General features: G+C 48.2%; 1 protein-coding gene across 3 annotated transcripts; it reads left to right on the top strand.

Annotated features, from left to right (window-relative positions):
* Positions 1-247: 247 nt before the first annotated feature.
* Positions 248-3,581, top strand: NPBWR2 (neuropeptides B and W receptor 2). 3 transcript variants are annotated; one of them, XM_085558201.1, is made up of 3 exons: positions 248-504; positions 733-942; positions 1,460-3,581. In XM_085558201.1, exon 3 carries the CDS (start codon positions 2,097-2,099, stop codon positions 3,093-3,095), a length of 999 nt encoding a protein of 332 aa, XP_085414327.1. In that variant the 5' UTR covers positions 248-504; positions 733-942; positions 1,460-2,096; the 3' UTR covers positions 3,096-3,581. The 3 variants fall into 3 exon arrangements, with proteins under 3 accessions (XP_085414327.1, XP_085414326.1, XP_085414328.1); XM_085558200.1 differs by having other exon boundaries at positions 248-942; XM_085558202.1 differs by lacking the exons at positions 248-504; positions 733-942 and adding an exon at positions 1,029-1,337.
* Positions 3,582-12,493: the final 8,912 nt, after the last annotated feature.

Below are 12,493 nucleotides of genomic sequence, written 5' to 3'. Positions count from 1 at the left end.
TTAAAAAGTGCAATGAAATGTTTTACTCACACCTAGCTACTGGTGCACAATAACCTTGCCAGAAGAATATAAAAACATCCAAAGAAGAGGAGCAAAGTCAAACACAGTTCTTGGCTACAGATCTATGGGCTGGCTCTCCTGGTTAAATGCACTCAGCCAGGTATGGCAGTGATGGATGCTTGTGTTTTCCTTTGCCTTATCTTGAAAGAAAGGTCAGGCAACATTTAAAAGACTAAAGGAGACTCAAAATACTCTTGATTTTTTTTTTTTTTTTTTTTTTTTTTTTTTTTTTTTTTTTTTGCTTCAGGGACATGCTGGTAAAGTAATCTTACATTGTTGCTCTATTACCTGGGGTGGATTTCTGACAAGCTTCACAGGACTCCTGCACCTCCTGATGCACAGCTGAAGGATTTCTCTGAATTTCCAAAGCCGGATCAGAGACCCAGCTGGAGAAACCCAGCCAAACTCCCTCAGAGCAGCCGAAAACAGCACAGATCTGGAGAGGTACGTCTATTTATTTGTTTATTTTGCACAGTGTAATGTTGCTTACCCTCCTCCTACTCCTTTTGTTAAAGCCAGCCACTGTTCCCTACTGAAGCAGTTTAACCCCCTGCTTCCCACCGTTTCACGCATCCCTCACTCAGCCAGTCCTGGGTGCTTGCCTGTCCCTCAACAACTCCCTCATTCCTGAAGGAAACATCCACCGTATTGACTATTTTAATAATCCTGCAGAGAGAAAACCCTTGTTTCCCCCCTTGCCTGATCTGAGCAAGTGCTAATTGGTCAGACACACAACGCGCACACACAGAAGCATCGTGTTGATCTGATTGCAAATCCCAGTACGTCAGCAACCCAGAGACCCTCCTCCAACTCGGATTAGAGGGAAGAGGCTCACCAGTGCAAGCAGCAGGTGCTGGAGGAGGCAGCAGAGCCGCTCCCCAGGTAAGGGACACTTCAGCCCTCTGTCCCCAGTGCCGGCAGTCCCACTCATTTGACTGCTGTGCGACAACAAAAGGCAAGAGAAGTGAGGCACTTCTCTTTGCAGAGCCTGGGACTGGTCGCCAAACCTTTGATCTTTACGGTGGGGGTAGGGGTCAGTTGTTTGCTCATTCCCTGCGGAGGAATTCTTGGAAGTATGGGTCAGACAATAGTGATGGATGTGGTAACTACTACAGATGGAATGATTCTTGCTGTGGCTCTAAAGTGGATTTGCTTTCAGGGTACTTTTCTCCCTCTTCCCTGGTTAATCCTGAACTTCTGAGATTTACTGGTTTGTCTGTCCGTCTGTGCCAAATTTGGGGTGCTGCCAGTTGTTTGTACTAAGGATGGTTTTCACAGTGAGTAAGTTCATAGCCCACCCTTGCTTAAAGGTGTACTTTGATTGCAGGGTAATGCCCTTTAACGCTAATTTCAGAAATACTCCCTGAACTATTTCCCCCCCACCTCTTTCTTTTGCTAGGGGACCCTGGGATGGGGAGTAGCAGTGTCAGAAACGTCTTCATTGTCTGTGAAATCTCAGCCCGTGAAGAGCCTGAACTCCGACACAAAGGCAGGCGCTAATTAACCACTGGAACGCTTCTGCTCCTGCCCGGCAAGCGAGCGCTGTGCCAGAGAAACAGCAGCCGTCCCTCAGGTCCTCCAAGGGCTGTGAACAGCCAGCCAGGCACGAAATTCCCCCTTCTGCCTCCTTGTTCCTGGCCAGCCCCTGAAGAACTCTCACAGCAGACAGCTGAACGGGAGCCGCTCAACTCCCCCAGCAAAGGAAAGCCAAAGCTCACCAGAATACTCTTGGAAAGAAAAGTTCCTTGACTTATTTAGAAAGTCATTATTCTCTTGTTTTCTTGGTTCATGGAGCCTTATGTCTTCCAAACATTTTTTTCTCCCCTCATCACTTCAAAATCTAACAGGGGAAAGAGGTAAATTAGGTGGTCCATGAAGCCTCAGAGCTCCCCTTTGAAAATAAGCTGCATCTAAATGAGGTAACAGCTGCTTCACACAGGAAGGGGGAAAAAATTCCAACCAAACAAAGAATCTCTCACATTGCTGGGCTAGAAAGGCTTTCAGTGGCATCTGAGGGTGGTCTGTGATCAATAAACATGGGAAACATCTCCTTTTGGGATGATCTGAACAGCTCCTGCAGCAACGCAGGCAACAGCTGCTACCCGGAAAACAGCATGAGGTTCAACTTCACCCTCCAGGAGCAGGCAGCTGATTTCTACGTTGTCCTGCCTGTGATCTACTCTGTGATCTGTGCTGTGGGACTCACAGGCAACACTGCTGTCATCTATGTGATCCTCAAGGCCCCCAAGATGAAGACTGTGACCAACATGTTCATCCTGAACCTCGCTATCGCTGATGACTTGTTCACCCTTGTCTTGCCCATCAATATTGCAGAGCATCTCCTCCGCTACTGGCCCTTTGGAGAAATCCTCTGCAAGGTCATCTTGTCCATAGACCACTACAATATCTTCTCCAGCATTTATTTCCTGACAGTGATGAGCATAGACAGGTACCTGGTGGTACTGGCTACAGTCAGGTCCAAGAGGATGCCCCACCGCACGTACCGAGCAGCCAGGATTGTCAGCCTGTGCATCTGGATCCTGGTCACCATCATAGTCCTCCCTTTCATCATCTTTGCCAATGTCTACACTGACGACCTGGAGATCAAGAGTTGTGGTCTCAGTTTCCCCAAGCCTGAGAGGTTTTGGTTCAAAGCCAGCAGGATCTACACCCTCATCCTTGGCTTTGCCATTCCAGTATCCACCATCTGCATCCTCTACACCATGATGCTCTACAAGCTGAGGAACATGCACTTGAACTCCAATGCCAGAGCCCTGGACAAAGCCAAGAAGAAAGTCACCGTTATGGTCTTCATAGTCCTGGCTGTGTTCCTCTTCTGTTGGACCCCCTTCCACCTGGCCACCATTGTGGCTTTGACCACTGACTTACCCCAAACCTCCATGGTCATTGGGATATCCTACTTCATCACCAGCCTAAGCTATGCCAATTCATGCTTGAATCCTTTCTTGTATGCTTTCCTGGATGACAGTTTTCGGAAAAGTTTCCGGAAGTTGCTGGAATGCAGAACTTCTTGAACAGGGGGTTGGGGCTGGCAGGTCCCTGACTTTCTGGGGCTTTTCAGGGGCAACTTTGCAGACTGGAGGAGTGGCCAATGAATGCACAAATGTCCTTTCTTTTGTTTATATGTAACGTCGTGTGCGCTGTTTGTAATCCTCATCAGCAACAGGGTTTGTCCTGTCCACTTGCAACTCTTGTATTTCCTCTCTTTGCTCCTACCAAGTCTCAGAGTTGCATTTCTAGACCCTGATTTTTAATTTCACCCTCTGAATTATTAAGAACAGAGCATTTCCTTTTCAGGGGTGCTTTTCTGCCACAGAGTGGTCTTTTATTGCCATCTGCTGTACAGCAAGCTCAGGCTGGAGACAATTTCCAGACGAGTGCAAAGCTCAGTTCTGTATCACTGCATTATTAGGGAGGATTGTTTAATACAGCAGAGCTAATGAGCACTTTCAATGAAACATCAATAAAAGAGAGGATGAGTATTTGGAAGAGAAAAGAAACTATTTTCAATGTGCATTTATGTTCCTGTGTGTTATGGCTTTCTTTTTGATTTTGAAGGATGTCCATCTTCCACCCCACCACAAATTTCCTCTTTTCTGACTTGTTAAATTTAGACCAAAAGGAAGATTTCGGTCTCAAAAAAAAAAAAAAAAAAAAAGCTAAACAGCACACCATACAAATACTATAACAACTGTGAGAGTTTGTGATAGAAATTATTTTGAGCTAGTTGTTCCTGTTATGTGTCAAATACATATTTATTTAAGAGTGAGTAATGAAATAAACCTCATGGGGGAAATAAAAGAGACTGGTCCTTCTTTCACAAGGGAAAATTCATGCCACTTGTGCCATATCTTTGCTACATATATATTGCATTTTGCCCATTATAAAATAAAACACAATAGGTTTGTAACAAAACTAAGATGCTTTGTAAACCATAAGAAAAACTCTAATGAGCACTGCAGATATAAAGATTCTTCTTTCACAGATAAATAGTCAAAATACTTGAACAAAACCAGGACTTGACTGGAGTCTGGAGGTCAGAAACTCCATATTGAAAGCTTGGAAAACTCATTCTCACACCCTTTAGCCCTTTGACGTTTGTATTATACTGGTTTTAGGAAGGTCATCTTAGCTAAAATATTTCCTTTAAGCTTTCCCCCGACCCCAGGTAGCAAGCTCCGCTCTTACCTGCTCAATTTCCCCAGGAAAGTGCAGGACAGGTAGCACAAAAGGAGAGGAGACTGCAGTTCTCAGCTTAAATGGGTTCTCGGAGCAATGGGTGGGTGTGGGTGGAGACCCCAGGTGAGACTGCTCCGAGCAATTCAGTGCCCTGAGCACCCCTACACCAAAACTGACCACCCTCAATACCTCGGGATGCCGGTTTCATTTACAGAAAACTAAAAACAGATGTGTGGATACAAGATCACGCTGTTGCCTTCTCCATATTTAAGGTGCTAACTGTGGGAGAACAATGAAGGAGAACACATTCTTCCAGGCAAAACTTCTCCAGGAATTTTGCTTTAGCATGGTTGCCACCTGCTGGCAATGGGCTTCCCAGGTGGAAAAACCTCTCTGAGTGAGAAAACTGGCCCAAATTATGTCACCTCTCACACAAGCTGCCCAATCAGCTGAAACATTGCTGTTCATTGGCATTGGGGCTCTAGGAGAGGCAATGTATTTTATTAAGTAGAAAAATGACTGTATTTTTTTGCATGGAAATGGGCTTTTCAGTGTGAGTTACCCACTTCAGACACGACATGTGATATTGCTGGAGCTTTTTCTGTTAAATCACAAGACGTGACAGTCACAGAATCAAAGCAGGGTCAAATTTCCCAGCACCGTGTCCACTTGGGTTTGAATGTCTCCAAGGATGGAGATACTACAGCTACTGTGGACAGTCGGGTAGTTCACCACTCTAACAGTGAATTTCCTTCCTATTTTAATGGAATTTTCTATGTTTCACTTCGTGTCTCCTGTTGCTGGAGAGTCTGGTTTCCTCCTCTCTGAACCCTCCACAGGCACTTATAGACTTTGCTTGTATCCCCTGACCCTTCTGAGCACGAGCAGCCCCATCTCAGCATCTCCTTGTGGCAGCATCCTGCTGTATCCACGATTTTCTCCACGTCAAACACCTGACACGAGTCTTGGCCCCTCGCGTGGGTGCCAGGCTCCAAGGGGAGAAGGATTTGCACCGGCCGAGGTGTCCGGCCGTGCTCGGGAGAGGCTCCGGGTGAGCTTCAGCCCGGCGGCGCTAAGCGGCACTCGCTGCTTTCAGCTCAGCATCGCTGCATCCCCCGCAGCCTCTTCAGCCTCACACACAGCCCGGCACCCTGCTCCTGCGGGCAGCCAGCAAATTCGGGCTTCCCGTGCCTGGGCAGACCCTCGGAGCACAGCGGCAGAAGCCAGGCTGCTTCGGTTTCTTCTGGGAAAGCAGAAAACCCCTCCAGGGAGATGCTTGCCCACTCCAAGCACGGGATCCCCCCAGGGAAACCCCGCCCGTTCCTTCGGATTTCCTCCCACGGCTGGGGCTGGCTTGTCTCACCAGCCCACATCAGCTGCATCCTGAAGACTGGAAGCGGGGAAATAAACCCCATGAACCATTCACTGAATAAATCCCCTCCTAAAGCAAGCATCCCGTGTGAGGTCTGCAGGGTCGCAGGAGGCTGAATTAGGAACCCCCAGGGTTCCCTCCTCCTCCTAACCCCTTCCTAGCCGTGCACTGAGCAGGGAAACCAGCTCAGCCTGAAAGCCGGGGAGATTTCCTTCAGGGACAGCGTGTGCTGTGTCAATGGTGCAAAGGTGCGGGGCAGCCACGCAGCTCCCGGACACGGCAGGAGCTGGAGCCTTCCTGCTGCTGCTGCCCACTGCAGCAGGTTCCTGCTCCGGGGAGGAATCGCCTTCCTTTTGTCACACCCGTGAGGACACAGCCCTGGAGGACTCTGCTCCATCATCCCTGCGAGCCATTTCCTGCCCCAGAACAGCAATTAGGGCTCATATTCCCACTGCAGGCTTTCAACGCTGGCAGCTGAGCAAAGGCGGGGGATCGGAAGCAGTTGTTGCTTTTTAAGTCTTCGTGCTGCTGTAATATTGGCTGTTGGGATCAATTGTCCTCATCCGAGCTGTGCTGCAGCTTGTTCTCTCAAAAAGCTCTAATTCCCTGGGTCTTAGACAGTCCTACACTGCCTCCCTAAGGCTGGTCACGATTTTTGGGTGAGAAAAGAAATAATATCCCACTGAGAGTTGACGGCCTGGCTCTCAGAAGCGTCTTGATGTGAGGAAAATATGAAAATAAAAATTAAAGATGGATAAGGAAAAAATTGGACTGTAAAAGATGAGAAGCAGAAGGGTATCCAGAAGATAGGGTTCAAATCAAGCCAAGAAATAGAACTTGTCCCTTCTCTGTATAACCTGACATGTGTAGCACTCACTTTGTTTCCTTGGGACTGCTGGGAGCCCCTGGGTGCTGATGAGCCACTGACAGTCCCACCATAAACCCAAGGTAATAATGACCCTCTGGGCTTACTGCCAATTCTGGGAGGAACAAGCCCAGTTTGGTGCCTTCAGAGGGTCGCAGCACATCAAGGTTTGACATTCCCACCTGCTGCTGAAGGCAAGGGGACTTCCCAGGCTGGATTCCCTCTCACAGTGAGTCAGGAGATCCTGAGGATTCTCTGTGGGCTGTGGGACATGGCCCTGGCAGCTCCCTGTCCATGCCCAGGGCATGTGTGTGGGTCTTGTCCCATCCACACCACCACTGCAGCTGAGGTTTTTCCTGGAGGCAGTTTTGGGGTGATAAACTCTTATTCTGTGGCAGGTCTGAGGCTTCCAGAGGAACTCCAGGCTTGTCATCATGAAGTGACAGGATGAGAGGAAATGGCCTCAAGTTGTGCCAGGGGAGGTTTGATTAGATATTAGGAAATATTTTTTCACCAAAAGGATGGTCAAGCCCTGGAAGAGGCTTCCCAGGGCAGTGTTCAAAACCTGTTCATGTGGCATTTCATTTGGGTTAGTGGTGAACCTGGTGGTGTGGCTGAGTCGATAGTTGGACTCATTGACCTTCTCTAAACTTAATGATTCTATGATTCCATTATATCAGACATCTTTAAAAAAAAATAAATCTTTCCAAAGAAACACCAGTTGAAAAGCCACAAGCCACATTTCCCTCCCTCCTCCTCCTTTTGCCTGGAAGTGAGGAAGAGGAGTTAATTTAAAGGCAAAGGCCAAGAATAGTGACTGTAAATAGTGCCGTGAGTCCTTGTTGGCATTTGTGTTTGGTAAGTGAAGATGCAGAGAGAAGGATAAAAGCTGCCTGAATGGCTTTTAATTACAGGCCTTGATTGTTCTATTTTCTCTCAGAAAAATACTGCAATTATCTAACAAAGCTCTTCAAGTGGAATTAGACACTAGCCCCAAGCTTCAAGGGCTGTTCAGTGGCTATTTTCTCTTTAAAAAAGAAAGTAAATTTGATGTGTAGATAAAAACCAGGCACTCTACTTACTGCCTACAGCCAAGTCTGGAGCTTCCTGGGTAAAGAGAGGATGGCAATCTTTCCCCATGAGGCAGTGAACAGCCTGGGGTGCACCAAAGGCTGGTGTCGCTCTGCTAAATGTTCCCTGGCTGGGTGGGGTGGGGGCTCTGGGTGCTGCCATCAGCATCCCACATGGGAAGGGGAAGTTCCCTTTGGGGGTAAAATAAGCTAGAATTTGACAGCCAGAGCTTTGTCCTCATTTTCAGTTTTCCTGAGATGTTTTCTTTCTCTGTCTTTCACCAGGACTTCTGCACATCTCCATCACCTCCCCTTGCTCCAATGCTTCTCCTGCACAGCTCATGACAGAAATGTGAGACACCTTGGGAGTTTCTAAGGTCCAAATCATCCCCTGTACAAGACTCAATAAACCAGCTGAATAAGGAAATCAGAGAAATAAGGATTCCATTTCATAAACTTAACCCTCAAATGAGATCAGAGACTGGTAATTAACAAAGTCAGATTTCAACGCAATGAAAAATCTCCCCTGAGACTCAACCTGCTGCTGCTCAGCATTGATGGAAATCCTACGGATGTAATTAAATTTCCCTTATCCATGTGATGGATTCAGGGGGATCCTTCATGCTGTGGCCACACCCAGCTCAGCTCCTTCATCCAGGCTGGCCAGGAGCTGGGATGTGAAGTTGATGGCCACCATTTCGTGATGGATGGGGATGGTCAGAGCCACTGGCTCACAGAACCACAGAATCAATCACAGAACCACAGAACCACAGAACCACAGAATCACAGTGTGAGAATCCAAGGCTTCCCTCTGGCTGCCCTGGAAGGTCTGGGACCCTGGCAGGGGTCAGGAACCCCCCTGGACAGAGCCCCCACAGACACTGTCTGTGATCTCTGTCCATGGAAAAGAGTTTCCAATCTTACAGGATGGATTACCAGCTCTGAGTGTTTGATATGAGTAATATTTAAGTGTGGCAAGGGTGCAAAAGTAAAATTTTAGGATTCTAGATTAGGGGTTCAAAGGGGACAAGATGGAGGAAATTGGGTGTGCCTTGTCCTTTTTCTCCTTCTTCATGCCCTCCGTGTTTCACTGTGGTGTTGGCATTTTTCTGTTGGTTCAGGCTGGGGACACACTGTCCAACGTAGGTGACAGATATTGGCACGTTCTTGTAAATGCAGCCCAGGGAGTTTCTGGTATTTAATGTTTGTAACATCCCACTGAGGGCAGAGCCCCACACGCTGCCCTGCAGGACAGAGCTGGGCAGGGCAGCAGAACATGTGAGAGATAAACAGAATAAACAACATTGAAACCAGCACAGACCAATTATGGCTTCTGCTTTGGCAAAAGGGCAGAAAGAGACTTTCTACAATCTTGGAATCATCAATACCTCAGATTCTGACACACAGAATCACAGAACCACAGAATCACAGAATGGTTTGGGTTGGAAAGGACCTTAAAGATCATCCAGCTTCATCCCCCTGCCATGGGCAGGGACACCTTCCACTCACCAGGATACTCAGAGCCTCATCCAGCCTGGTCTTGAGCTCATCCCCCACAGTTCCTGGGGGATAGCCCCAGGCAGAAGGGCTCAGTGGCATGCTGACACTCACCAGAAGATGAAGGCATTTTCCAGCCAAGCACATGCAGATTAAACCCCGGTGCAGATGCCAAAGCAAACCACAGGGAGAGCCCTGGCTGGCTTTCCATTGTCACCTCCCAGTCACCTCTGGAACAGAGGGACAAGGGTAAACACCAGCACCAGGGGCTGGGCTCATTTTCTGTCCCTGGAGGCAGGTGATTATCTCCAGAAATGAAGGTGGGATAGATGACATTTAAGGTCCCTTCCAGCACAATCCATCCTGTGATTCTGTGATTTCCTCTGTGGTTAAACAAAGAGCAGTGCAAGGCTGAGATGAGGGAAACTCCAAAATATGTGAGCAAATGACCTGTGCATGTGCAGAAGTTGCTATTAATGACTAACAATGAGCAAATATTAAATAGCCAAATTGTAATATGGGGCTTGTTTCACACAGAGGAAATCAACCTGAAGAGCCATTAATCTTAATTTCATGTTGACTACAGAGCTTCTGTTTTTATTCCTCGTCACTGAATGAAATCAGCATGACATGAGCTGTTCTTGGAGCATTCACTGCACATGCCAGGCTGGAAACACACAGAGAAACTGATGTTTATTGAATGGACAGAGCCACCTCAGGCTCTGCCTGGGCTCCTCTTTGTGGCCAGGAAAACAGAGATCTAATGCAGCCAAAACCAGTCTACGGGAAGATGCTGATTCTTTCAGTGGTTTCCTTGGAAAAATCAAGTTTCCTGCTTGGTTTCTTGAAGGATCATTCTTCACTTCACTATACTGATAATGTGCTGTTTGGCAGTGCTGGTGCTGCTCCAGGCTCCAATCCTTCCTGCCTGGCTTCAGGCCCAGAGGGGAGGGAAGCAGCGATGTCTCCCTGACCACTGCTGGCAGCAGGAGACTCCATCAGCACTGGAGCTACATCCTCCCTCAGAAAAAACACAGACTGGAGGAAAAACCCCTTTTGCTGCAAGAGTGGGCTGGTTGAACAGGATATGATTTCCTCTCCAAGGCCCTTCCAGCAGTTCAGCCCCAGGAAGACCAAATTCCCGAGATTCCTGCTTGTGGCAAGGGGCTGGAACTAGATGACCTTTGAGGTCCCTTCCAACCCAAACCATTCTAGGACTGTGAGATTCTGTGAATCTGAACATGGCAGATGTGTTGTGGGGTGAAGGTGATCCCAGCTGGGGTAGGATATCACTGTGCACTTTCCAAGGCAAGGACAGTTTAGGGGTTGCTGAAGCACAAACCTTGAGATGAGAGAAGCCTCTCTGTGTCCCCCAGGGCTGTGGAGAGCTGGCATCCCTCCTTCCCTGCAGCCAGAGGGGATCTCTGCACTGAGGGAGAGAGAGCAAATCAGTTTACATGGTTCAGCAGCATCATTGTTGCCAAGATACAAAAACATGTTGCTCTATTTATTGATTATTTCATTCTGTCGTGCAATCTATCCAGGCTTCAGAGTGCTGAAAGCAGGAACAAAGGGAGTTTGTGAGCCATGGGCCTCTTTGATTTAACAGCACTCAGTCTAATAGCAATTCCTTTGCTTGGAAAAATCCTAAAAGTCCCCCTTTCAAAAGGAGCTGTAACCTTGGTACTTCTGCTGCCACATTTTGAGCAAGGGTGTCATGAATCCCCAGTCTAAATATGCAACAGGGCAAATGCATGCAGCCACTGTGGGCCACTCAAAAGAGGAAGGCAGCAACTCAGACATGACAAGAAGGGGCCCAAAAGAACCCTGTGCCAAACATCCATCAGCATCACACAGCACATGCTCTACTTTCTTACAGTCCATCTCTGTTCCTCACACAGCACCAGGACTTTGGGCTTATGGGCTGCTCTTCCCACATCCCATCTCACAGAACCACAGAATCATAGATTGCTTTGGGTGGGACAGAATCTTAAAGGATGCTTCATTCCAACCCCCTGCCATGGGCAGGGACATCTTACACTAGACCAGGTTTTTTTCAACCTGGCCTTGAACATTTCCAGGGATGGGGCAGCCACAGCTTCTCTGAGCAACCTGTGCCAGGGCCTCACCACCCTCACAGGGCAGAATTCCTTCCCACTATCCATTGTAAGCTCACCTCTGGCAGGTTGAAGCTGTTCCCCCTTGTCCTGTCACTCCAGACCCTTGGCCAAAGCCCCTCTCCAGCCCTCTGGAGCCCCTTTAGGCACTGGAAGGGGCTCTGAGGTCTCCCCAGAGCCTTCTCCAGGCTGAACACCCCCTGCTCTCTCAGCCTGTCTCTGCAGCTGAGATGCTCCAGCCCGTTTTGTGATCTCTGTGGCCTCCTCTGGATTTGCTCCGACGGGTTCCCTTTGTCCTCTTCTCTCCCTCCTTCAGCCTCCCCACCTCACAAACCATCCTCACCACAGAGATGGGGCAACTTTCCCTCCTACATCTGTTGCTGCTGGATTCTACCCTCCATCCCTCCCAGCTCAGCTCCGTGGTTCTCCTCAGCAAAGGAGAAGGCTGATGGGTAAGGTCTGGTGCTTCAGACTGCCCTGGGCAGGGGCTGGGGAGTGAAGACCAGGGGTGGGAATAACCGACTGACTCTGCAAAGGGACAGGGATGAGATCTGCTGCCACAGAGATCCACAGGGCAGCCACGGCGTGAAGCCACAAATGCACAATCAGGGCTCCAGCCTGGGATGTGTCCGAAGGAGATTCTCCTGTTGAAGGAAGGAGAAATTTGCTTTTGCATAAATACCCACAAAAATAGCTGAGGGGAAGCACAGCAAAATGAGTGGGAAAGCAAGCTGGAGTTTTTTCTGGCAGAGCCTTCTTTACTGCCAGTCTGAGTCTCTCTTCTGAGCGGATATCAAAGGTTACACCCACACCAGCTGCTGCTGGAGATCCTTTTCATTAAAAAAAAAAAAAAAAAAAAAAAAAAAGAGCTCTAACTATGGAGAGTAGCCACCTTCCCTATAAAGCATTGCAGGGTGAGAGGCATCCTTCTCTGGACACACATTGTTGTACTCTGCAATGATATTCCAGAGTACCCAGAGAGGGATTGGAGCCCAGTGACTGCTCTTTAAATACTTAACAAACCTTCCTGGAGAAGAAAAAAAAAAAAAAAAAAAAGGAAGAGATAATTTTTAAAAAGAAAGACATTTAGAGTCTAACTTCTCATGAAAAGCCTGGGAAAACAGACATGGCAACTGCTCAGCTTCAGGCAGAGCCTTCATCAGGGCAAGTCTCAAGCTTTGGAGCAGGGCACCACAAGGGCCTGTTCTGGTTCAGGGCAAATTTGGGGAAAGAACCCCCAAAAGGGTTCCTTTATGAAAGCAGATTCAATCGGCCCCTCCCCACAACCAGTTCAGGAAAGATACCTCTCTGG

Source organism: Lonchura striata, chromosome 20, assembly GCF_050655825.1.
Source record: "Lonchura striata isolate lonStrDom1 chromosome 20, ASM5065582v1, whole genome shotgun sequence".
Lineage (NCBI taxonomy): Eukaryota > Metazoa > Chordata > Aves > Passeriformes > Estrildidae > Lonchura > Lonchura striata.
The sequence above is the reverse complement of the archived record's forward strand: the minus strand, read 5'-3'. Positions and strand labels throughout refer to the sequence as shown.